This window comes from Myotis yumanensis, unplaced genomic scaffold (genome assembly GCF_028538775.1).
Source record: "Myotis yumanensis isolate MYYU_CA2020_CCGP unplaced genomic scaffold, mMyoYum1.0.hap1 SCAF_3, whole genome shotgun sequence".
Taxonomy (NCBI): domain Eukaryota; kingdom Metazoa; phylum Chordata; class Mammalia; order Chiroptera; family Vespertilionidae; genus Myotis; species Myotis yumanensis.
This window is the reverse complement of record NW_027223754.1, coordinates 187,181,613-187,209,409: the sequence shown is the minus strand read 5'-3', so window position 1 is coordinate 187,209,409 and position 27,797 is coordinate 187,181,613. Positions and strand designations below refer to the sequence as shown.

The following is a 27,797-nucleotide window of genomic DNA, read 5'->3' as shown; positions in this document are numbered from 1 at the left end:
GGGAAGAAACCAAAAGGCCAGTTCGATGGCAGCATGGCTCTGGTTCCCTGGAGCCTGCAGGCCAGGGGTAGGGATCAAGAAGCCAGTCCAGTGGCAGCATGGCTCCATTCCCACAGCTCCCTGCCACCACCGCACCGCAGGCGGCCAGGGCCCACAGCTCCCTCCCGCAACTGCACCATGACCCAGGACAGACTCCCACGGCGGGCCATCAGGACCCAGGATTGACTCCCACCATGGGCAGCCAGGACCCGGGACTGACTCCCATCATGCCAGTGGGACCCAGGACTGACTTCTGCCGCGCCGGCCAGGACACTAGCTTGGTGTTCGGTTGTCCATCAGACATTTAGGTCATGATGGACCCTAGCTCTTTATATATTAGGATATGTATCTTCACACACATATAGCAACTTGATAAGGAAACATACTTTGTATTTACTCTAAATTAATGCTGCATGAATAACAGAATTTAGTTATCATTCTGCACTCTGGCTGGACAGAACAAAAGAGTAGGAGCTGAAAGTCTTAAAATGAGCTATTTGATCAAGGAAATGACAATGCAAAAAATTCAAAGGTTATAATGTAACAGCCTATGGGCTGAGGCTTGCCCGTAAATGTGTTTTTTCTTTTGCCAATATAGCTTTATTTTGTTGTAACTAAGCTTTTTAATGAGGCTTTTAGCCTATGCAGCTACCTCCCATTTGCTAACTATTCCATCATTCAATCCTCTCAAACTTGACTGCTTCTCACATTTACATCACCTGCCAGACATGTGAGTTTGGACCCTTTACCAAACGAGAGGCATAAGAGATGAAGGCTCTGCATTATGAAACTGTTGAGACAGAAATGAATGTATCTGAGCACATCAAACATGAAAGGCAGAGCTGGCGTGAACGTGGACTCAGGCAAAGGGAGAGAACTGACACACTCTCCCTGAAAACATACACTTAGGACACGTATGAAGGAGTCTGGCATTACACTGCAGATTGTAAACATGTTTATTTAGCAAGCATTTATCAACGGCCTGGTGTATGAGGTACCCAGCAGTTCCTGGCAGCACATAATAACACCACATAAGTTAATGGTCTTTATTATATCGTCACCCTTATCATCATCCTTATTATTATTGATCAGATACAATTCTAGAAAGGACAAAAGCGCATTAGACATGTCTTTCTCTTTACTTCCAAACAGAATTGCATCCCCAGTGTCCTGCAAAGTTCCTGATACACAGCTGTTGCTCAAAACATATCTGAAGAACAATTGCATATAAAACGGAAGATTCAGGGAGCCATTTTTAGCCTTCGAGATCCGCATCCAAATTCTGCTCTGACAATCTTTGAAAGAGGCTGCGAATAATTCTAAGGAAGTGCCAGGAGGAGCCAGGAGGAGAAAAACGAATATCTTGCTGCAAAAGGTTTCCTGGGAGAGAGACAGGAGGTTAAGTGGGTGAATTACATAACATCTGCAGAGGATCATGGCTATCTGTAGTGCTATGTAAGCACCGGACATCGTTAATATTACCATTTTAAAAAATTGAGCATCCCATTACATCTTATGTGGTAACCTTAGCACAACAGAATTTTCTAAGTGTTCTTTCTGAAATGCCCTCTAATAAGTCTAATCATTGATTGGGTTGCCAGCTGGAGCACTGGTAAGGTTCTAGAGCAGTGGTTCTCTACCTTCCTAATGCCGCAACCCTTTAATACAGTTCCTCATGTTGTGGTGACCCCCAACCATAAAATTATTTTCGTTGCTACTTCATAACTGTAATTTTGCTACTGTTATGAATCAAAATGTAAATATCTGATATGCAGGATGTATTTAGGTGACCTCTGTGAAAGGGTCTTTCAACCCCCAAAGGGGTCGCGACCCACAGGTTGAGAACCGCTGTTCTAGAGGCACATCATGCGGGCAGGTTTGGTGCACCCAGCACTTGCTCAGGCAGTCATCATATCTCACCTGAACTGTTCCAAGGCCTCCTTACTGTCTCCTGGCCTTCGATGGGCCCAGCCCGCCAATTCCTAGCTCTACTGGTCCATACTCCTAATTATATTGTTCTTTCTAAACTGTGATCTAGCTAATTATGTCACTTTCCTGCTTTGAAACAATTCATGATTTCTTTTGGCCTAAACAATATCCAAATTCCTTAATTAGGCACATCATGGAGGGGGCTATCAACCCTTTCCTCTGAGCATCCCACCACTATCCAACCACTCCAGCGGACTGTGGGATCTCTTCCCCCTTCTCCAGATTACTTTCCTGATCTTTGTTCCCCTGGGAAACTCCTGAGTATTTTTCAAGCATTACTTCCACTCAGAAGCCTTCCCTCAGACCCATCTGCAGAAGCAGAATTAATTGCTTCCTTCACTTTATGTCTACAGCACTGAAAAATTCTCTTGTACTGACCAGCATCTTTGGCTGTGAGTTTGAAAGTTCAGCCTCAAAAACTTAAACCATAAACCAAGATTTATTCACTCATGTCCCCACACTGCACAGTGGTTGGGCCTTAGGATGATGGAGACCAGGACCTCTCCCTCCAGCAGCTGATCTTCATGGGACAGAAATAATAGATACTGGTGTCTCCAGCTTGGCATCCATATATACTTGAAACTAGAGGAGAAAGCTCCTTCCCACTAATTAGCACTTAGCTAATGTTGGTTCCTTGTTGAATTAACGAATGGATAGCTCTCCAATGTTGTGTGAATAAAATATCCAGTGGACATAATTAAGAATTTTGTAGTGTTTTGAAGTTAGAACAATAAAAGTGTATACAACCTCTATAATTAAAGTGAGTGATTTGAGACTTAACTAAAACAATCACCTTTGAAATACAACTAATACGTATTGAGTTCATACTGTTACCATTTTTATAAAAGCCATTTAATCTTTATAAAAATCCCATGAGTTATAGGAATTACCACTCTTTCATGAATTAAGATGAAGTTAGAAGGTCCTTGGGCTTCCCCAAGCACTCACAGGTAATAAGTAATTGCAGAAAAGAAATAGACACTCAGGCTCTCTGATACCAAGTTTACTGCTGTGCTCTTAAGCCCATTGTTTAACCTCTCTGAATAAAACGGGGAGAGTAACATTTATGTCTGAAGACTATTATAAGGAATAAAATTAAAAAACACACATAAAATTTCCAGTGCAAAGCCTGGTCCAGATTGGGTTATCGATATATATTTAAAAAGCCTAATATGCAAAGTGTCCCCTCGGGAGTTCAACCAACGGGAAGTTCAATCACTCCCTATGATGTGCTCTGACCACCAGGGGTGGCGCGGAACGAAGAAAGGACCCAGCCAGCAGCCAGCAGCTGGCAGCTGGAGAAGGCCCTGGCTGGCAGCCGGCAGCTGCTAGGGACCCTACCTGTGCATGAATTTCATGCACTGGTCCTCTAGTCATTACATTTGTCAGGGATGTTGGAGGACTTCCTGGGATTTCTGACTGGTATGTATCTGTGGCCTGTCCTCTTCCTTGTCCCAAACCCTAAGGACTCATCCTACATTTTTCTCCTCTTAAGTGCTGCCCACTCTGTCTCAGTAGGTTCTGTAGCCTCCAGGCTATGGAACAGGTAGCAAGTTCCTGGCTCCTCCTCCTTCACTGCAGCCAAGCACCCAGGCCCTTCTCACTGCCTCAAACAGTTCAGGAAAGAGTCATACGAATGACATGTGGATCCCAGACCTTGTCCTGACATTAATTTGCACCACTGTCCTCTCAAGTGTGAAATGAGGGTGTTGGACCGGAGAAATTTCTATATTAAAGTTTGTTATGCAAAGGAAATTTTAGTGGAACTATTTTCACTGTAGAGTCCAAGCAATAACACTATTACCCAGTCTCAGGGGAAAAAAAGTTTTAAATATTTTTTTAGTTCAACAAATAAATCAGTGTTGGCCTTGCCTAATTTTGTCAGATCCATTTCTGTTACTTTTAACTCTTCCTTCTTGCTTTACATCTCGTCAGGGATTACATGCCTGCAGCATATATTCAGAATTTTCTCCTAAATAAAGATTCTAGAAAAAGCTGGAGCAAAGGGGCCAGAGAAGAATAGCATGATGACATTTCTTTTAGGCCCACTGCCTAGATCGCACTTGGCCTGCTGCCTTCTTCTCATTAGTGCCGCTGGCTGAATCTGATTAGCCCACCTGATTTATTTTTAGCAACCTGGGAGCCAGGGGCCAATGCTGATTTTCACGGCTGATAACAATCATCTCCAAGCTCTCCTTTGATTTGGGAAGATTGGCTCCTTTCCATGGAAGATTCACTATCTACAAAGCATCAGGACACGTTAGGCATATATTTCTTAAACACTTTACAAAATGGAATCTATTCTTTCTATCACCATAAAACTTTCAGATCTTGGCTGTTAAAATATGGAGTGAAAAGTTCTTAATAAATATGAATACGATGCTTGTAAACTTATTGTTTTCTGAGCTAATCAACTCCTATAATAAATGATGAATAAAGGCCAGACTTCAGTGTTCTTGTATATTCAGTGCTTGGTTTAGCCTCTCAGTCCACCAGGCCACTGGCCATCTAACCACCCATCACTTAACGACCAGAAGAAATAATTGTCATTAGGCAATTTTGTTGCTAGCCAAATATCAGAGTGCCCTCCTACGGTTTTCAATGGTCTAGCCTATTGCACTCCTAGCCTATGTGGTATAACCTATTGCTCCTGGGCTACACGCCTGTACAGCATGTTACTGTACAAAACAATACCAGAGTAAATCAGGCACAGTGTATGAGGCTGCTGTGTTACACAGCATACTGTTCTATAGCAAACGTTTTTATAAGTAGAAAGAGTACACCCTACCCCAGCCGGAATGGCTCAGTGGTTGAGCATCAACCTATGAACCAGGAGGTCACGGTTTGATTCCCAGTCAGGGCACATGCCCAGGTTTCGAGCCTGATCCCCAGTGTGGCATGTGTAGGAGGCAGCCGATCAGTGATTCTCTCTCATCATTGATGTTTCCATCTCTCTCCTCCTCTCCCTTCCTCTCTAAAATCAATTTTAAAAAAGTTAAAATAAAGGAAGAGTACACCCTAAAATAATGATAAAATGTAGACTATAGTATATACATAAATCAGCAACATAGTTGTTAATTATCATGATTAAGTATTATGTACTGTACATAATTGTGTGTGCTGTACTTTTATGCAGTAGTAGGTGTGTTTATACCACTACTGCATAAAAGTAATATGTTGAGTCCTTACAATGTTACAAAGGCTACCACGACACAACTACAACCTACACTAGACAATAGTTTTTCAACTCCATTATAATCTTACTAGAGGCCCGATGCACAAAATTCGTGCAAGAGTAGGTCTTCCTTCCCCCAGCTGCCATCACCAGCTTCCCTCTGGCACCCGGGACCTGGGCTTCCCTCACAGCCCGGCTTTGTCCAGAAGGTCATCCGGAAGGATGTCAGGAAGGATGTCCTGTCTAATTAGCATATTACTTTTTTATTATTATAGATGGGACCACCATCAGATACTTGGTCTGTTGTTGACCAAAACATCATCGTGCAGTGCATGACTGTATAGAACGGGCTACATTTATATTTGGCCCCAAAATATTCTTGGCTTGCAAACTGGTCAGGAACCTCCCAGGTGTGATGGGAAACCAGCCCTATTCAGGGAGGGCAGGGAGAGATGGAAGAAAGGCAGACTACCTAGGTTGGTGAGTGACAGGTTTCAAAAGCAAGGGTCTTATCTTTAAGAAGCTTGTCTTAGGCCGCACAAGATGAGTAGATCTTCGCACAGCCCGCCAAATCCTAAAGATTTACATGGAGTCCTTAAAGGGGTTCGGTCATACTGAACACAAGAGGCCTTCAGTGGGGTCAATCATATATACTATTAAGATGGTCTCAACACCACACTTCTGTCTCAATGCTGTAAGCATGGGGCAGCTTCTGGGAACCGAAAGATAAGCTGAATGCACATTCCAAGGAAAGGGGAGGGGATGGAGAGGGGTCTCGCTCTCGGGTCAACCAGAGGTCACATCCTCTCCATGACCTCCCCCAACAAGTACAGAACTCAATATTAAAAACCTACCCATATGTCTGAGGATGAGACCATGTGTGGATAAAGGGACATTTAAAAATGTTAAGGATTACCCAGGTCACAAAGCACCTAGCACGTGCCAGGGGATGACTGCAAGTCTGGCTCGCTGGTTGGCTGCGCATGCATGTGGGAGTGCACGTTGTCAGCAGTGGGGGCAATCCCAGTGGGTCCTGGAGCTGGATATGCAGCTAGAAATAAGATACAGTCCCTGCCCTTAGAGGACTTAGGGTCTAGGGTGCTTAGACTATCATGAACACAATTAAGTCTATTAAATGTTGACATAGAATCAAACTGTTCATAGCAAGATACTCATTAAAGTACTAGGATGTGTAAGAACTAGATTTCTAGGTAGCGGAGGGTTGGGGTAAGGAGGAGAGATCAACCAAAGGACTTGTATGCATGCATATAAGCCTAACCAATGGACACAGACAACAGGGGGGTGAGGGCATAAGTGGGGGGTTGGGGAGGACAATGGGGCAATAAGGACACATATGTAATACCTTAATCAATAAAGAAAAAAAAGAACTAGATTTCTAAAAAATAGTGAAAAAGGAGAAAAATAGTCATACATTGTTTAGGTCTATATAGTCTCTTTTAGGGTACTGCTAGGTACTATACACTTGATGTGTCTTCTGACAATATATGTGGTACCAAAATTAATAAGTAGATGAATTCTAAGAGGCAAATGCCCACCTATAGTGAATGCAATTAGCAATTTTCCCCATTCATTTAACTAACATTTATCAGTGTAAACTGTGTGTCAAACTCAATGTGTCAAAAGGGGAAGGCAAACATGTATGTGGAACAATAACGGAACTCAATTTTGATTCATGTAAATCAGTGGTTAAGAGCTCAAACAAGAAGTGTGACCTTGGTCAAGTGACTTAATCTTTCTGAGCCTCAGTTTCCTCCACTATGAGCTAAGAATGAAAATAATAATGGCATCTTATGAGACTATTGGAATACTTAATGAGATGACCGTGTTTATGGACTACCTGGCTTAGTTAGCATCTGGTCCGTGTGAGTCCTTAACAAGTTTCAGCAATTTTTCTGTCCCACGTTCATAGAAGTCTAAGAGGTTCAGAGCTCAGGCTACTGCATACCCAGAAGATAAATTCAAAACAAAGCAGCAAGTGGTACAAAGTATATGAGTCTTGCTTGAGACCATAGAGCAGAAGGACTAGTCCTGCCTGTGGATTGTAGGGGAAAAATCTGAAAGAAATAATTAAACCAACTACACAAATGCTTTTCCAAACGCTGTCCATAAATATTTACCTGGAGACTTGAAGCGAAGCTTTCACTCCTCTACCTGCTGACATTCCCATATATGCTGTGGATCCTCAGTCTGGTCTCTTCTTCAAAGAGCATATTAGCTTCTATTTTTAAGGCCTGGCTAACCTTTAATGAGGAGGATTACCACAGGTGTCTTACTACTGGCTTTTATTATTTAGAGCTGACAGGTGAGAAGGGAGGGAGGAGTTTGCTGCCTTGAGACATTCTTCTAGAATGTTCCTAGGACTACCACAGCATTTCTCCCTCCAAAGGAAAATAGATCTTCTCCAGCAGAGCCGAGAACAAGGGCCTCCCTGGAATTTGAATGCCACGATGATTTTATTCATTCATTATTTACTCATTTCCATGATATGTATCTTGTGTTTATTACATAACACAACCCATGAACTGGAAGCAGCTTTTCAATGAAAAAGAATCCTCAAAGTAAAACCCTGAGAAATCATGAGACAGAAGAGAGCTAATCTCTCTTTCTGCCTTTCCCTGTATATGGTGTAACTCTATTTTACAAAGTACTGCTGACCACATTAGTTTTGGAAAAATTATCTCAGTATAATTTTATTGCTGATCTGAATTTGACCTCCATTTCCGTGTTTTCTCTTTCCTTAAACAGAATGCTACAACACTCCATGTAACTGTTCAAGATGATAATAGCATCATCGTCTCTTTAGAAGCTTCAGATGTCACGAATCCATCATCTGTGTATGTTGTGAAGATAACTGGTGAATCAAAAAATTACTTCTTCGAATTTGAGCAGTTCAACAGCACTTTGCCTCCTCCTGTTATCTTTAAGGCCAATTATCATGGCCTTTATTATATAATCACTCTGGTAGTGGTAAATGGACATGTGGTTACCAAGCCATCCAGATCAATCACTGTGTTAACAAGTAAGCATCATGTGTAATATTGTCCTTTGAGTTTCTTCTTTGTCTGTATTCTCACAGGGTTCTAATTAAAAGAGAAATCAGCGCAGAATGGCAAGCTCAAGGGAAGGCAAGTCACAAAAATTCAAAGTTCTGCTTTATATTAAGAATACAGTTTCTTGCTGAAGCTTGATAAAGTTTCACTATTATATCTTGATTAAAAAATGTTTAAAACTAAAAGAAAGTAAGCCTTAATGAGGTATTTTAAGACTGAATGACAATTTTAGATTCATAATTGGACCATGTAATTTTCTACTATGTAACTTAAAAGAGTATGATCATAATTAAGCTATTTGTCTTCCATAACATTTATTCTCATATTAAGCAATTTGGTTTTTGAGACATTAATTTATACTCATAGTTAGCCTGCTCAAATTCTATTTTACATTTCTAGCTGACAGAGAGAAGAAGATATCATTATTTATCAGTCACTATTCCCCACCTCATCTTCATAATAGCCTGGGCATCCAGTGCCCAAGAAAAATGCCAGGGGAAAAAATCACTGGCATTTTAACCTTCAGTGGCCCATGCCTTAAAAAGTTAGTGCTGATATTAGGAAATTTTTAGGATTGGTTTTAACTATATGTGATGTTCACTTTACTCTCACTTTAATACCTAATCTCAAATTATGATGCAATTCTACTGTATATGTCGAGGTGTGGAAAAAAGCTGTTATTTATTATATGGTACAGTTTATCACTAGAGTAATTTAATGGCTCAAAAAAATTCTTTTCGCTCATTGTTCTTCACCACAAATATTTTGGTGGCTGCAATTTTTAAAGTACCAAATACATGTGATAATTCTGTCAATAGTTAAGGAAAAAGACATAGTGATATTTTCGTTTGGGATAAAGTAGAGAAACACCAAGAAGCAAGAACTCAGAATCAAGCTAGAGGACATATTTTTAACATGTCTATAAAAAACATTTTTAAAGTTTTACTTGGCAGAGTCCCAAGATCTATATTGAGTCCTAAAAATTAGGAATGGCACAGACCCAAGACCTTCAAGGTTTACAGATATAATGAACTAATCTAGGACCTAGTTGAATCAAAAGTAGCATTTGCCTGGTAAAATGCTGTCTTAAACAAGTTCCAGAAAAGGTGAATTGGTAGTTAATAGGTCCAGGCATCAGATCTAGATATATAATACCTATAATACAACGCCTTGAAATCAGCAGCTTTGTCTTACTCATGTTCATCCTATATAATAAAAGGCTAATATGCAAATTGTTTCCTTGGGAGTTCAACCAACCAGGAGTTCGACCGCCTGCTATGACGTGTGCTGACCACCAGGGGAGGTGCGGAACAAAGGAAGTCCCCAGCCGGTGGCTGGCAGCCTGGGGAAGAAAGGCCCTGATTGACCTTGATCCCTAGCCAGGCCTAGGAACCCTACCTGTGCACAAATTTCATGCACCAGGCCTCTAGTAATTTCATAAGCATCTAGCATGAACCTTATGCTTAATAAGTGATTAGTAAATACTAAATTCAATTTAGTTAAGCAAACAGTAAGAGGAAGAACCAGGAAGAAAAAAAAAAAGATTAAAACACAAAGCAAAATAAAACGATAGGGACTTGCTGACTCAACATTCATTAGCATGCCCTTAGCCACTTCTGATTAGACACAGCTGGAGGAGTCACCCTTCAGCTAATGGCTCATAAAGAAACTTGTTAAGTAAGTATGTGATTAGAATATTTCTAGAATATCTCATTGAAATTTTAGCACCTGTAGTGAGCTCTGTTCAAAATATTTTCTATTTTCCTTTGTGATTTCATCTTTGGCATGTGGGCTTAGAAGTGTGCTGTTGAATGACCAAAAATTTAGCAATTTTGCAGAGATCTTTTTAGTGATTCTTAAGTAAATGCTGTGTGATCAATTACTTGTGTGATTTCAATTACTTGACGTTTATTGAGATTTGTTTTATGGTCCCAAATATGGTCGATATTGGTGTACATGCTGTGAGCACTTCGGTCAATTTAACTATTCAAATCTTCTATATCCTTCTTGATTTTCTGACTACTTGGACTAACAATGCTTGATAGAGGAGTGGGAAAGTCTCCTTCTACCTCTGTGGGTTTGTCTATTTCTCCTCCCATTTCTCTTAGTTTATGCATTACATATTTTGATGCTCTGTTGTTATGTTGTAGGTGCAAACACTTTTAGGATTACTATGTCTCCTTGTTGAGCTGAGCATTTCATGGTTTGCAGTGTCCCTCTTTATCCCAAGTAATGTGCTGTGTTGTTGAAGTCTATTTTGTCTGATACTAATAGTCTTTTCAGTTTTCTTTTACTAAGTATTGTCATGGTATACCTGTTTCATTTTTACTATCAATCTACTTATGAATTTATATGTTAGCAGGTTTCTTGTGGACTGCATAGAATTGGATCTTGCTTTATTCCAATCTGGAAAGTCTCTGCCTTTTAATTAAAGTGGTTAGACCAGCACTGTCCAATAAAAATAGGATGTTAATCACACAGCCATAAATTTTCAGGTACAAAAATGTAAACACTTTTTGAAAAGGTGAACTTAATTCTAATAACATAATATAATCCATTGTATTAATAATATTATTTTAACATAATCAATATAAAAACAAAATAACACTTTTTCCATTTTAAACAAAAATTAATTAAAATGAAATAAAATTAAAAATGTGTTTTCTCGCCAAAACCGGTTTGGCTCAGTGGATAGAGCGTCGGCCTGCGGACTGAAGGGTCCCAGGTTCGATTCCGGTCAAGGGCATGTACCTGGGTTGCGGGCACATCCCCCGTGGGAGATGTGCAGGAGGCAGCTGATCGATGTTTCTCTCCCATCGATGTTTCTAACTATCTATCTCTCTCCCTTCCTCTCTGTAAAAAATCAATAAAATATATTTAAAAAAAAAAAAAAAAAAAAAAAAAAAAAAAAAAATGTGTTTTCTCAGTTACACTAACTTCATTTTGAGTGCTCAATAGCCTTATGTAGGTAACAGCTACCAATTTTGATAATACAAGTTTAGAGCATTTACACTTAATGTAATTATTTACAATGTTAAGTTTAACCCTACCAAAATGCCAAGCTGTTAGTGTGGGGGTGAGTCAATTCAGTTGAAGTGGGTTTAAGGCATTAGTCACCATTAGCTCACTAATTTCAAAGTCCTCCAGAGGGAGTGCCAGTAGTGGTCCTGGGGATTTCTCAGTCTCCAGTTATAGACTTGGGGTTCAGCAAGCCCCACCCACCTGCACCACAGAAGGGCTCCATGATTTTGCCCCTCCCCTAACAATGGATAGCTGTGGCTTCTTACTAGTGCTAAGATTTTGGTGGGAGCAGGGGAGGATTTGGTTCTCTTGGTCCAGCCTCAGCCTTAAGCAGACCCTGTGACCCTACAATAAGGCATTCTTAGCATCCCTACCCCTTGCCTCCAAAGTCTACCTTAAAGCTGGGGAAGGTCTTGAGTTAGAGACGGTCCTTCCTCTCCCTGGTAGCAGAACTCTACTCTGTATCAGTGCAGGAACAGTGAGTCCAAGAGAGTTTCTGCCCCTCTCCTGGGAAATATCTTTTAAATTGGGGTATCTTTGCTTGAAAACTAGGAGGGAAAGCTCTTTCTGCCCCTCCCTAATACCTCAAGGCTTCTGTTTTGTATTCAAGAAAGGTCCTGGGAATTAAGAAAGGGTTTCTCCCAGATCTTTAAGTAGCCCAATCATCATCTACATGCCTGTGCCCCAGAGGGTGGCTTTCTTGCCCTCAGTATTTCTCATGAGCACCTGATAAAGGCCCATAAGAAGAGCTGGAGAGAGACCATGGACTCAACTTGTGTCTGGGACTCCCGGTCATTCTAATCCAGCGCTGTCCTAGAACTTTGGGGAGATGGGAATGTTTTATATCTGCATTATCCAGTACAGTAGCCACTAATTTTTAATTTTATTTCATTTTGAATGATTCTTTCAAAAGAAATTTAAATAGCCGTAAGTGGTTAGTAACTAACTTCCTGGACAGAGCAGTTCTAAACTGTCATTGAGAACATATGCATCCTTATTAATTCATTGAAATCTTAGTTGCTTTCTTCTTTTCTGCTTGAACTCTTCCTGCCGTGCTCCACAAGGTAAAACCTTGTGTTCTTTCTGTCCTTAGAGGGCTTGTCACGCTGCAATTTACTTGGTTTGGTTGCCTTGCAATCTCACCTCTCTGAGAGATGCCAGGAAAGTTATGATCTCATGAGTTATTTTGCTTTTTCTTCTTGTTGTTGGGTGTCAGGAAATGAGATTGACTTGCAGCTTTCTACATCATAAAGCGGAAAAGGAAACTGGCATTGATTTCTAAAAAGTGAAACTAAATATGGTTTCAGTCTCTCCTCTTCTGTCCCATTTTTAAAGGCTCAATTACATCATCTCAGATTTCGAATGGGATCATAGGTTGGGAATATAAAAACTGTGTATTGATGCAAAAATATTTCTATGACATTAGGCATGAGGTAACATTTGGGGTACAGCTTTCTCCTCAAAAAAAAAAGAGGGAATTCAAATACATGTTGACTAAGATTACTTTTGAACTCTAAGATGATCATTATTTGTTAGTTGGTGGTGTAATTTTGCCATCTTTATTTTTTCTAATGAGAAGCTTTCCTTAAAAGTTGAGGAAACATTTGTAGTATCTACTCACAGAATTGACACATTGCTCTTGAGAATAAAATGGGACCTTTGTTGCAGTCATTTCCTGTCTTGATGAAATAAGCAATGACAAAGCATTGGCCCTTGGGCAGTCCTTTGATATTTCTCTGTAGTTGTTCTGAGTCTGGGCGCTCTCTGAGAAAGCTGAGAAACATGGCAAAGAATAAATTTAGCACAAACACATTGTTAGGCCAGTTCAAAAGAGTTTCACAACCCTTAGGCTCTGACATCTGATTAATATTTAACTGATTGAGAACTTTCGGTATGTTGTGCCCACTTTAGAGAGAAGAATTCATTTCTCAATAGGTCAAGTGGTACATAAGAACAATTGTCCAGCAATTGGGGAAATATCTCCTCAGCTAGTAGTCCTGAAGATAGTGGCTGCAAATACTGCAGAACACACACACAAACACTCTACAAATAGGAAATTCTACACCAATCTAACTACTATAAATAAAAATAATTCATGTTTTTACCTTATTTACTGCTTACATTCTCAATGCCATGTCCTAGGTGCCAGAGAAATAAAAATCAATAAAAATACCCACACTCAAAGGTGGTATACTAAAGTGGAAAACAAGCCATTACAAGATATGATAAATGCTATCCATGTATGATGTAAGAGAGAGTGCCTAGCCTTCTTAAAGAACATTGGAGAGATATCACAGAAACATACAATCATTGAAAAATTAATGAAAATTTGTCAAATGAATAGAGAATGTAAAGTGTTACAGAGGGAAAGGGAATTATGTGCAGAGTGGAAGCATGAATAGCATGGCACACCTGTGAACTGCAAGGAGTTAAGATCACAAGCTGAGTAACAGGAAGGGTGGCTAGGAAAATTGGAAACAACCTAGAACACTTTGCCGAAGAGGTTAGACCTCAATCTATGAACAAATAAATGTTAAAAATAATTTACATTGGCTAATAACTCAATTTCTCTGTCCAGTCCAGCCTGGATTCTAAGACAAGAAATGAGAGTGTGTCTACAGAGAAAGGAATAAAGAATTAAATCAAGATTTAACCTTGTCATCACTGAAAAACACACAGTAATAGCAGCTCTAGTTTATGGCTCTTTATAATAACAATAACCGTTACTTTATAATAATAATAATAAGATAGTAAAATATTTTTAAAGAATGCATTTGAGTTCCATTGAAAGCAATAATTCTTGGATTGAATATGGGTCAGTAATGCCTGGGCTCGGGCTTCAGAATAGACAACTGACCTGAGTCACTTGTGCTGAAGCTGAGAGAAATATAAGAAGCAAACATGGCCGAAACCGGTTTGGCTCAGTGGATAGAGCGTTGGCCTGCGGACTGAAAGGTCCCGGGTTCGATTCAGGTCAAGGGCATGTACGTTGGTTGCGGGCACACCCCCAGTGGGAGATGTGCAGGAGGCAGCTGGTTCATCGATGTTTCTGACTCTCTCTATCCCTCTCCCTTCCTCTCTGTAAAAAATCAATAAAATATATTTTTTTTTAAAAAAAGAAGCAAACATGTATGTGGGCATTTACAAAATTCTCTTAGTTTAAGATTCAAGTGGCTTGCGGCCAAACAAATCACAAAATAAAATATCTGTGCTCTAATCCTCATGTGCACCTTGAATTTCAAAGTTTGCATGTACTTTGATGTGCAGACTTCATATCTCAGGTCAGGAAAGACGGCGTGGACCCCATCTCTCTGCTCAGTGGTCAGAACCCGGTGAGGATGTGACACGGGACTGCAGCAATGGAAGAGTTACGGCTCTGTGGCGGCTTTCTGCTGATAGCTTTCATTTTGTTTCTCTCAGATCCAGAGCCAATAGCTGGGCTTGGTAGATTCCCCGGGTTAGTAATTAAACTGGGTTGAAAGAAACACCTTCAGATGGCTCCAGACTTCTTTGGGATTAATGAACGGGAAACAGTCTTCAGGAAGGAGGGTGTTTTTGTTTGTTTACATGACACAGAAGTGAGTTCGTTCTGTAACTGCTACCGTTAGTGGGGAGACCAGGGTTGGGGGCAAAGATAAAATAGAAACATTTTAACAGAGAATATAGCTCACAGTCTACATTGAAATGAGCACAATACACGCTGCAATCTAAAGGCCTCTTCATGTGTTTATAGATGTTGGCTTGTTTCTTTTTAAGAAAATGCCAGGGAAAATCATAGCTTTAACATGTGATTTCAGTCCTTCCTGGGTATCTTCAATCAAAAGCAAAGCAAAAGCAGGTTAAGATCCCGAGGAACAAAAGGGAAGTCATTTAGCTACATACTGAGACAAAGTAGGAACTCGATAAATTATTTGTCGAATGAACTAAGTCTTATTTGGTTTCCTATGTTAATTAAACTGAAATTTTAAAACTGTAAAATTTAAAATAAGGATATTGCTTTCCTTTAGTTTATAGGTTATGTCTAAAATTCCTCTCTATTTTTTAAACTTTGAACCAAAGTGTGTGTGTTTTCTCTATAATGCAATAATTGACTACAAACCAAGTTATTTTTTAATTTTTCTTGAATAAATTTTATTCAAGTAGAAATTACCCAATAGTTCCTTTACTGCATGGGGGAACTCTCATTTTACAAGGCTTTTGCTGAAGGGTGGGATGCAGAGGAAATACAGACATACACCAACCATAGTTTTTTAAAAAATAAGTATTTAAAAAGTTTTGTGATGAATTAACAACTTGAACAAAATAGGAATAAACATACTTAAAACTTCCATAGAAAGAGTAGTTTGATAAACACCATAAACTCTAATTATCACAACATAGGATGGTTTGCAATCTTATACTCAACATAGAAAGATAAGTGCTAAGTTTACACAAGAAATAAATGCTCATGTAAGCATTTACCCTTGGTCAGAGTCAAATGTATTTTCTGTTACTGCTCTGTTATTAATATCAAATTTTATTGGCTTAGGAGTAGAGAAAAATGAACTAGGAATCCAGAGATACAGCTTCTGCCACACATTTGTTAAATTTTCTTTGACGAGTAAATTGAAGGTTCTGAGTTATTATTTTTACGTTTTGTTTGTTCTTCTTAGATTCAGGCAAATAGAAAAATAAATATCAAAGTTATCTGAAAGGCAGGAAACACTATAAAATGTACTTTACTAATTACTGCTAAGGAGAACACTCAGCTCATGTGTACTGAGGAATTTCGTGCTCGCAGGTGATAAATCGGTGTGTAAAGTCTTGATAGGCACACTCCTTGTTACTCCCAAGTATGGATAATGGCCTTTCTCCCTTTTGCCCCATTTTCCCTTTCTTCATTTACTCTTTTTCTGCAGAACCTCTACCTGTAACTAGTGTTTCAATATATGACTATAAACCTTCACCTGAAACAGGAGTCCTCTTTGAAATTCATTATCCAGAAAAATATAATGTCTTCACAAGAGTAAACATAAGCTATTGGGAAGGTAAAGACTTCCGGACAATGTTATATAAAGGTAAGAGGCAAAAGAAAGAATGAATAAATGATGATTGATTATTACTTTTTACATGATTTTTGCCAAATGGTCTTCACCTTGCTCTAAATAAATCTTATAGTTCACTATTTGACCATAAATAAATCATTAAAATAGTTATTTATTCATGACAATCTTGTGATGAGGAGTCTTAGAATATTTGGTTCATTAAAGTCATGTTTCATGCATAAGCATAAGAAATACTCAAATTATTGTCACTTACATGTTACTCTTGCCAAAGGTAACATGTTGTTCTTGCCAAAGGTAACATGAATTTATTTCCTGTGGGGAGAAGAGAGAAAGAAGAGAGCCAAGGGGAATTAATAATTTCAAAAGAACCAAGCCAAATTCTCAGTGACTTTGGTGGGCTAGGAGGTGGGCTAGGATGGAGGAGAGAGAGAGAGAGAGAGAGAGAGAGAGAGAGAGAGAGAGAGAAGGAGAGAGGGCATTCAGCTTCACTGGAGGTGAATCAAAGTGGAGGAACTTAAATACTCAGGACATGCCCTAGCCGGTTTAGCTCAGTGAATACTCAGCCTGCACACTAAACAGTCCTGGGTTCGATTCCAATCAAGGGCATGTACCTTGGTTGCAGGCTCCTCCCTGGCCCAGACCCTGGTCTGGGCATGTGCAGGAGGCAACCAATCAATGTGTTTCTCTCACATCGATATTTCTCTCTGTCTTTCCCTTTCCCACTCTCTCTCTAAAAAAAAAAAAAAAAAAAAAAAAAAAAAAAAAAAAAATCATTGGAAAAATATCCTCAGGTAAGGAATATATATATATATTCAAAACACTAGACTATAACAATTCTCTGCCAGGGCTTAAATGATGGTGTCAAAGTTGACTGGCTGTCACTGGAAACATGTATTGGTGAGGTGGGAATGCATATTGAAGCACACAGGTCATGATGTCCATGGTGTCCACAAAGATATCATTTTAACTTGCTGCTTTTACAAATTCCTTTCTTCCATAGACGTATTCTTTTTTAAATGAAGCACTGTTTAGAAAATACACAGTGCATTTTTTCAGTTTTTTAAAACTTTAAAATATTTAAATAAGCATAAACATAGATTCTGCAAGTTATTGCATTCTTTATTTTCAATGAAAACATTATCTGCAAATTAATAAGTGGGGCCTTATTTGTTTATTATTACAACGCAAGTACAAGATCATGAGTGGTTTAAAAGCAGTCACTGGAACTTTTGCGGAGTTAAAAGCCATGAGTTTTTAAATAAGTGAATATGGTCTCTTTTTTCAATTAACTTTAAAATTATTTTTGGCTTTTAATTTCATTAGTGGTATTTTTAATTTCCTTCTCTCATTTCTTTCTAACTTAGACTGGATTTCTAAATTTGTTATTTTCTTTAATGTTTTCTAAATTATATCCAAATTAATTCCAAACTCTTATTTTTTTTCCTTTTTGAGCAGGTTCTGTTTGCAACTGTCAGATAAAACCATTCTACTTTTTAAATACACTAGTTTTTACAAGTGAGCCTAGAGAAAACATTTCTTGCAAAATTACTTTTTCTAAGTCATAAAGTGGCAAAATACCTTTAGTTTTCATCTTAAAGTAAATAGCTAATATAAACCTAACCTCCACACCTTCTGTACATGTTCTCTACTTAATACACCAAGTGTTCCTGGGATTAAAATTCAATTTCAGTTATATCCAATTCTTGCACAAAAATCTTTTCAGGACTGACTTTAAAAATTCAGATTTTCATCTCTAACCTTATGCCAAATTTTTATTACTTTCATGCTAGAAGTTGAAAGAAATACTATTTATTGATATTTAATCATTTTGATTAGAACTTCCTAAAAGTGTGTGTCATTTAGAAGCTCAATATTTTAATATAATTGATTTTTTTCTCTTCCCAGATTTCTTTAAGGGAAAAACAGTATTTAATCATTGGCTGCCAGGAATATGTTATAGTAATATTACCTTTCAGCTGGTATCTGAGGCAACATTTAATAAAAGTACTCTTGTGGAGTACAGTGGTGTCAGTCATGAACCCAAACAGCATAGAACTGGTAAGTTCTGAAAATTGATTTTTACTGAAAAAAAAGTAATAAATTATACATTGTATGTGAACTTTTTATCATTCTAAGAAAAATTCTATTCCAGAGCTAAGGAAGAAAATAAATATATATTTTTAATAATCTAAAACATCCCTCGCCAATTTGGCTTAGTGGATAGAACATCAGCCTCCAGACAAAAGGGTCTCAGGTTCAATTCCGGTCAAGGGCACATACCAGGGTTGTGGCCTCAGTCCCCAGTAGAGGGTGTGCAGGAGGCAGCCAATCAATAATTCACTCTCATCATTAATGTTTCTATCTCTCTCCCTTCCATTCTCTGAAATCAATAAAAATGTATTTTAAAAATAAATACTTTTTTAAAAGTATTTAAATAATCTAAAACAAATTTTCTATCAGTGTAAAAAGAAACTAGCTAAATATTCAATAAGGAAACTCTAAAATATGTCAGTGTAATCATAGATGTATAATATTTAAATTAAAAAGTACATGATCCAACCAAAAGTTAGAATTAAATAACTTAACTGGATCAAATAGCCATCACTTATTCTATAGGCCCATAACGCAGAAAAATAGATGGAAGATGTTTGAGTACAGACATTTAGATTATTAAAGGAGAATATTGGGATTCAGATGTATCTAAAACTTGTAGTGTTTAATTTTAGTAGTGTAACTAATATACAACACTATTATGGGATGGATGCTTTGATGATGGATAGATGGGTGGATGGATGAAGGAACGGATGGATGGGTGAAAGACTAGATGGTTAAAACAAATATATACCTACTAAATATCCATTACCAATACCAACATAAGTGTCTAATATAATTAGACAATGTAATTGTCTGTGCCTGACATGCCTAAGTACTCACTCAGTAGGAATGCTGGAGAGTCCATTCATATGAACATTGGGAATGGCTTATATGAGATCACCCCTGAGGCCCTTTCAATCTAAAATCGTAAGTTGTCATGATTCTCATTAATTAGGCCAAGACAAGGAAACTATGTAATTTAACTCACGTCAACATCTAAGATTCTATTGTATTTTTAATTATTCAATTCAAGTTAAGAAACATTAATTGAGATCCTTTTACCTGGGAGTTGTTCTAAGTACTGAGAGGAAGACAGAGAAAGGTTCCCTGTCCTCAAAAATGGGTGACCCAGTGATCCCACTTCTAGAAATATATCCCAAGAAACCAGAAACACCAATCAGAAAGGACATATGCACCCCTATGTTCATAGCAGCACAATTCACCATAGCTAAGATTTGGAAACAGCCTAAGTGCCCATCAGCAGAGGAGTGGATTAAGAAACTTTGGCACATCTATGCACTGGAATACTATGCCACAGTAAAAAGGAAGGAACTCCTACCATTTGCAACAGCCTGGATGGAGCTGGAGAGCATTATGCTAAGTGAAATAAGCCAGTCAGAGAAAGATAAATATCACATGATCTCACTCATTTGTGGACTATACTGCACAACATAAACCGATGAACAAAAACAGATTTAGAGACAGAGAAGCATCGATCAGATGCTCAAACCTCAGAAGAAATGTAGGGGAGGGGAGGGGTAAGGGAGAGAGATCAACCAAAGGACTTGTATGCATGCATATAAGCATAAGCAATGGACGCAGACAACAGGGGGTGAAGGTGAGGGCAAGACTGGGGGCGATGAGGGGACAATGGAGGGATAAAGACACATTTGTAATACCTTAATCAATAAAAAGTTTAAAAAATGGTAGATGTTCTGTAGATGTTCTATAAGGCAGCATGCAAAGAATGTTATAAAAAGAGGTATAAAGTTATATAAGAACCAAAAGGAGGGAGAGATTAACTTTCATTAGACATTCATGGAAGAGGTGATATTTCAGTTGCTATTTGAAGGATAGGTGGAAATTATTGCAGGTAAAGACCATGCAATGTGCCTTCATAATTGTCTACTTCTAGAAAAGTATGCTCCCATAATTCATAAACACATTTTGTGCTCATATTTTTTATTGTAGAGAGGTGAGGAGTAAAGCCATAAATTACCACTTGGACAAGCATAGTATATCACAAGTTAAAGTAACTGGTGGTACACTAGTTTGTGACTAGTGGTATACAAATGTCAACCCATCACTCACAAAATCTTAGATGTATGTGTACTGGAAACCACAATTGTTCTTGATATAAATGAGAACATAGAAATATAGAAGTTAAACTAAACTCTATTTTGTAAATCTGCCTGCGTATCTGACTAGTGAATAGATTATGCATTCACTATAATAGAGTTTAAAAATTACTTGAAAATTTAAAGAAAATGTATCTTTCTCTTACAGCCCCTTATCCACCTCGAAACATCTCGGTTCATATTATAAACTTGAACAAAAACAATTGGGAAGAACAGAGTGGCAGTTTCCCAGAGGAATCCTTCATGAGACCACAGGATACCATGGGAAGAGACAAACTCTTCCATTTTACAGATGAAACTCCTGAAATTCCCTCTGGCAACATTTCTTCTGGTTGGCCTGATGTTAATAGCAGTGACTATGAAACTACACCCCAGCCATATTGGTGGGACAGTGCAACTGCAACTCCGGAAAGCGGAGATGGCTTTGCCAGGGTGCTTCCCCTGGGATATGAAAATAACGACACACTCAGCGAGACCGAGAAGCCAACGTCAGGCTCCTTCTCCTCTTTCCCTGTGCAAATGATACTCAGTTGGTTGCCACCAAAGCCACCCACTGCCTTTGATGGGTTCCATATCCACATAGAAAGAGAAGGTAAAGCACTAGGAAATCAGAGGAAGTAAGAAGTGATACAATCCAAGGGAAGGAAATGGAAACATTCTCAAATTTCAGTTTAGGAAGAAAGGCTGATGGGAGACAGTTAATAGTGAAAGAGAATGATAAAGAGAGGCAGGAATGTAATGAAGCATCCAGTTGTGAACTGAGACTAGGAAACAAAACGAACGCATCGGATGAGAATCTGCAGGTTTGGTCAGTTTCTAAGTTGCAAGAACTGGCCACTGTCCACGTTTCACTGACCACCATTTCCCAGGCCCAGGTTACGGAAGGAAACCTTATATTGGGAAGACTTTGAACTAAAGGTCTAACCATCGTCACAAGTGATAAAACAGTCTGGAGACATTTTCTGTTTTCATTAGTTTTTGAAGCATGCAGCAAAAGAATCTTTCTGACAAAATGGCTACTTTCCCAAGAGTTTCAAGCCTATGTCGGCTCCTCTAGCTATTATTTCCCTTGCGTGTGCTGCCCTGGTGGCAACACCACTCATATCTTTCCAAAGAGAAGCTGGTAGTAAAACAGAAAATGCACAGCAATTTGTATTTTCACTATAGCTAACATATAATCGATTGTATTCACTTATCCAGCATCCTAGAGTCATTCTTTATATTTTAGCCCACTAATTTATAAAAAGCAACGCCATGGCATTCAGTACATTTGAGTCACGAATAATATTTAAACTGTAGTTTGGTAGCTTATTATAGTTATTCATTGTTCGTCTTGTTTGTACAGTAACATACTTCATTGTATGCCTTCCAGTCTCATAGTAGGGGTTGCAAAGGTTGCCAAGTTGTCAAAATTTGAAGTAACAATGACAACTTTATTTGCAGATTAGGGCATTAAGATCATGTCATTTTGTATATGACATATTGTTCACCCCTATTTCGTTTAGTAGAATGAGATACAAAATCTGTGGATTCCTCTAGACTAGATGATAGAGCAGTAAACCATACCCAGGTACTGTATAGGACTGAAATCCTTAGTCATTTCCAATTATCTGAGTCAAAAGTTGTAACAGTCACCTGGAATCACTTGTATTTTTTTTTAAGTTTCCTTATTCTAGCTTTTATTTGTCTGTTCCTCAATATATCCTATGGAAAATAGGGTCTTGTGACTCAGAATTCTTTTTTAATACCTATTTCTGTAAAGGTTCAAATGTGCTGTTATCTCACCGCACTGTGTTCTGTGGAAGGCTATTAAAATCACCAACTGATGATAACTTCAAAGGAAGTAATACACAGCAGGGACGGACTTTGATTCAATATAAAAATTATTTTTTATTTTTAAAAGTTCTAGAAGCAAACAGATAAAAGAAAAATATGACAAGTGTCAGAAAATATATCCACAGGAGTTATTTCTAACTAGAAATAATTTTTAAATCATTATTTCTAGTTAGAAATGATTAAATATTATAAGGCATTTCTGGATATTTAATGGTACCACAAGGAACATACAGGATATTTGTTGCTGGTTACTTTTTAGCCCTTATATCTGGGTGACAAAGTTAATTATTGCTATTTTCTAACATTCTATTTCTATTTTGTGAATGTAGTTTTGTTGGAAAACCATACTTAAAAATACACTGTATATACTCACCCTCGTTTTATTGATTTGGACATCATATTGTAGTTTGGTTATTTAAAACTATTGTGAAAATCAATTCAAACCCTTTGTCATCTTTTAATTATTGTACCTTTAGCTTAGAAGTACAATTGAATTTGACAAAAGGAAGGAGACAATATAAAAAATACATTTTTAATGAATTAACTTGTCTGTAGTCAAGGCCTTTCCAGTTATCCATTTATATATCTTCTCTTTTTATGTATGATTTAGAAAACTTTACTGAACATTTGACAGTCGCTGAAGAAGCACACGAATTTGTTACAGAACTGAAGGAGCCTGGGAAATATAAGTTATCTGTGACAACCTTTAGTTCCTCAGGATCTTGTGAAACTCGAAAAAGTCAGTCAGCAAAATCACTCAGTTTTTATATCAGTAAGTACCAAAGAAACGGTTTTACACTTACAGGGGAGCTAGAACAATGGAACTGGTGAGATTAATGATGCTCAGGCATCAATTATTCATCAAACCTTGGCGACCCTGAGAATTCTTCAAGGTCAAGAGAGTCTCAAATCCAGGAAATGTTGAGAGCAGAGGAAATATATATATGTTTAGTAGTCGCAAACCTACAGATTTAACTTAAGGACTTTTTTATTATTGCAGTCATTGCACATTTATTTTTTTAATATATTTTTATTGATTTCAGAGAGAGGAAGGGAGAGGGAGGGAGAGACAGAAACATCAATGATGAGAGAGAATCATTGATTGGCTGCCTCCTGAACACCCCCTACTGGGGATTGAGCTGGCAACTGGGGCATGTGCCCTTGACTGGAATAGAACCTAGGACCCTTCAGTCTACAGGCTGATGCTCTATCCACTGAGCCAGACCAGCTAGGGCTAATTGTACATTTATTAAGCTGATCTTTCACACTAGGCACAACAAACTCTCAAAGGACATGAACAAAAGTTTGGGAAATATGACTTTTGTTTAAGGTTGTAATGACAATTGATATTGTTGGACTGCATGAAAAGTCTCATTAGAATGTTGAGCTTATAGAGCACAAAAGACAGACAAAGGTTGACGTTTAGTAAGACCTATGTGGTCACCATAAAGTTGGCACAAGAAGACAAAGCTAGAGCATCCTAAAAGGCCCAATGTCAAGTCTCAGGATGGCTTCTACTGATTCCATAAAAAGTAATAGCAAAGCGCGGGCCCATTTTTTCTCAGTGGTTAGAGCATTGGCCCATGAATCAAAGGGTCTCGGGTTCAGTTCCTGGTCAAGGGCACATACCTGGGTTGCAGGCTCAATCCCCAGCTCCGGGAGGTAACCAATCAAAGTGTCTCTCTCACCTCTTTCTCTCTCTCTTTTTGTTTCTCTCTCTCTCTTTCCTTCCTTCCCCATTTTCCCTTCCACTCTCTAAAAATCAATGGGGAAAAATATCCTCAGATGAGGATTACCAAAAAAAAGTAATATCAGAGCAATAAGTAGCCTCTAGAACTGTGGTTCTCAACCTCTGGGTCGCGACCCCTTTGGGAGTTGAACGACCCTTTCACAGGGGTCGCCTAAGACCATCGGAAGACACATCTATAATTACATATTGTTTTGTGATTAATCACTATGCTTTAATTATGTTCAATTTGTAATAATGAAATTGGGGGTCACCACAACATGAGGAACTATATTAAAGGGTCGCGGCATTAGGAAGGTTGAGAACCACTGCTCTAGAAGTTGCACAAAGCCCTAGCTAGTTTGGCTCAGTGGGTAGAGTGTCGGCCTGCAGACTGAAGGGTCCTAGGTTCTATTCTGATCAAGGGCACATGCCCTGTTTGCGGGCTCGGTTCCCAGTAGGGGGTGTGCAGGAGGCAGCCAATCAATGATTCTCTCTCATTATTGATGTTTCTATCTCTCTCCCTCTCCCTTCCTCTCTGAAATCAATAAAAATCTATTTTAAAAAATAAATAAATGAAATAAAAGTTGAACAAATGGTGCATGCTTGTAACATTTTTTATGTAATCTGACTCTGTTTACCAGAAACTTAGAGGCTAAAAATCAATTTGTAGCTCATCGGGATGTTAATGTGCCTCTTATCAGCAGAAAGAAGAAACAGAAGGAAATGGGCAAACATTGCTCTCCAAAGAAAATGACCACCATATACTTTATCAACATCTGCAAAAGCAAAATACCACCTTCATCAAATATCCTCAAAAGGGAGGGGGGAGGGGGGCAAGGGAAACAGGAGGAGGGCAGAGGGGAGAAATCAGTTTATTTAGTAGCTTAAACATGTTGACAATGTCCCGTATAAACGTTTACTTAAGAAACCAAAAATGTTACCCCTGGTAGAGGCCTGAAAGATCCATAAGGCCTGCAGAAAGAAGAGTCACAGTTGCCTTCCCCAGCTTCCAATGATGGGAGATCTTTGACGTGACATCCCTTGAGAATGCGAACAAGGTTTACTATTCTGTTCTTCCCATGAGGCTAACAATGTTCCATTAACCCAAACATTTCCTTATCTGCTCATAGGGTCCCCTGCAAGTGTAAACGGCTTCCAGAAAACTCCCTCAACTATTCTGGCCGTGCTGGCTCTTCCCTTCCCTGAGTTTCTACTGTTTCATAGCACACAACACGAGTGTGGTATTTTTCTAGATTTATTTTATTTGTGTATACATCTTGCTTCTGGTACCAAACTATTAAATCCTAGCCTGGGATTATGCTATTTGCCTATTTATTAATTCTGTTGTACATTCAACAAATATTTATTGCGCCACTGGGTGGGTTTTAGAACCAGGCTTTCTGTGTGTGAATGCCAGCTCATTTACCCTCCCTTTGCCTTAGCTACCTTGTCTGAAACTGAGATTAATACTCATACTTGCTGAAACCAGTTTGGCTCAGTGGATAGAGCATCGGCCTGCGGACTGAGGGGTCCCGGGTTCAATTCCGGTCAAGGGCATGTACCTTGGTTGCAGGCACATCCACAGTAGGAGATATGCAGGAGGCAGCTGATCGATGTTTCTCTCTCATCGATGTTTCTAGCTCTCTGTCTCTCTCCCTTCCTCTCTGTAAAAGGTCAATAAAATATATTCTTTTAAAAAATACTCGTACTTGTCTAACAGGTTTGTTATGGAAATTAAGGGATTAAATTTATAAACACATATACTAGTAGACTCAAATAGAGCCTAGTAGGTAATGCATGCCATATCTCTTTGCCATGATAATTATTGTTTTTCCCCTACCCCAGTTATGGTGAACCTGAGACTAGCATCCCTTTCCTAACCTGGGTGCCAGCCTAGGAAGACAGCTTTCTATTAAGGAATGGAGAAATAGTTCCTAAGCAAATTAAAGGAAGTTCCACATTGGAATTGCAATAGGGAATCTCTGTAGGCAATGATCACCTAAATAATTCTGGAGCCCTTCCTATGAGTCAGGCACAGTGCTAATCACCCCAGGTTTTAGCCAGCTTCTATAATTGAGCCAGCCTGTTGCCCATTTCTTCTCTAATATAGTCACACCCTGCCTCTCCCATCCTACTGTTACCAAATTTGGATTTTTTTTACACAACTATAGGAGAAGCTAGTTTGAATCTCAAAGTAATTATTTCTAGAGACCAAAGATCCTAGCAACAAAGAAATTATAAACACTGATGACATGTCACATTGCTACATCTACTCTTTGTTAAAAGAGAAGTAAATTCGCTCCAGGGAAGTATTTTCCAGAATTAACTCGGATGCACATAATGGAAATGAAGCTTCTATCGCTCACTAGGGTATTTTTGCTGCTGTGGCTGCTGTTTAGGTCAATGATGAGGGATACAGTGCCGGGCTGTAGCTGGGCAGACAATATCAAGACCAGTTAGGCTGCCAATCTTTTTTTTAAATATGTGTTTTAAAAGTATATTTTTATTGATTATATAGACTAGAGGAAGGAAGAGGGTGAGCGAGATAGAAACATCAATGACAAGAGAGAATCATTGATTGGCTGCTTCCTGCACGCCCCACACTGGGATCAAGCCCACAGCCCTGACCGGGAATCGAACTATAACCTGATTCATAGGTCAGCGCTCAACCAATGAGCCACGCCGGCAGGGCCAGGCGCCAATCTTACTTGGAATATCCTTTTTAGGGCGAAGGGGAAACAACATGATTTTTAAAACCAGCCTTTTGTCTCAACCACCTCAGGGTGACACGTGCCTTGTGCTCTCCTTTGAAACCTTCAGGTCCTTCGGGAGAGTGGATGGAGGAGCTCAGTGAGAAGCCCCAACATGTGAGTGTCCACGTTTTAAGCTCAACCACCGCCGTGATGTCCTGGACGTCCTCCCAAGAGAACTACAACGGCACCATTGTGTCTGTGGTGTCCCTCACCTGCCAGAAACAAAAGGAGAGCCAGAGGCTAGAAAAACAGTACTGCACGCAGGTAAAGGAAGGGATTGGCTGTGGGCTCACTCACCTGATGCAACGCAGCCTCGCAGGCAGAGCGGGGAGGCCACGGGGGAAGCCGGGCTCAGGTCTCTGGTGCTCCGTGAGCCCGGACAGGAACGGGGAGTGAGTGTGCATGGCTCTTGGGTCGCAGCCATCTTCCTTTTCCCTCTGAGGGTGGCTGTCTCCTTTCTCTTTCATTCCTCATGCAGGAGAATTTACTGAGCGCCTATGATGTACCAGGTACTAGGATAGATGTTGGGGATCTAGATATTTTTATACGTCCTGCTCTTGCAGAGCTTATAATCTAGTGAGAACAATGGATAACTGAACATAGAATTACTGCACAGTATAAAACAAGGCCTAGGCTGACAATGACCAGGAAGCCGTTCGCAGAAAGCGGTGAGTTCACAGAAAGGAGCGGGGCCTGAGTAAATACAGATTGAGGTGAGAGGATTTGGAAACTGGTGAAAAAATTTTCCACCAGGGGAGTGGACAACCAGAGAGGGAGTTTGGGGCAGATTTTGTTTCTTTTACTTTTTCTCTCTCTTTTTTTCCTTGTTATTTTAAGTATAAAAGTAATGCATGCTCACTGAAAAAAAATAATTCAAAAATTAAAAGGATATAAAGTAAAAAAACTC

The 27,797-nt window shown here is 39.0% G+C and overlaps 1 protein-coding gene across 1 annotated transcript in view; it reads left to right on the top strand.

The window, feature by feature from the left end:
• The window catches only part of PTPRO (protein tyrosine phosphatase receptor type O), a 200,412-nt gene that overhangs the window by 97,223 nt on the left and 75,392 nt on the right, over nt 1-27,797 (top strand). The window contains exons 2-7 of the mRNA XM_070410642.1: nt 7,970-8,243; nt 16,194-16,352; nt 18,246-18,398; nt 20,721-21,164; nt 23,019-23,180; nt 26,958-27,154. Of these exons, the coding sequence (XP_070266743.1) occupies nt 7,970-8,243; nt 16,194-16,352; nt 18,246-18,398; nt 20,721-21,164; nt 23,019-23,180; nt 26,958-27,154 (1,389 nt within the window). The remainder of the gene's footprint in view (nt 1-7,969; nt 8,244-16,193; nt 16,353-18,245; nt 18,399-20,720; nt 21,165-23,018; nt 23,181-26,957; nt 27,155-27,797) is intronic.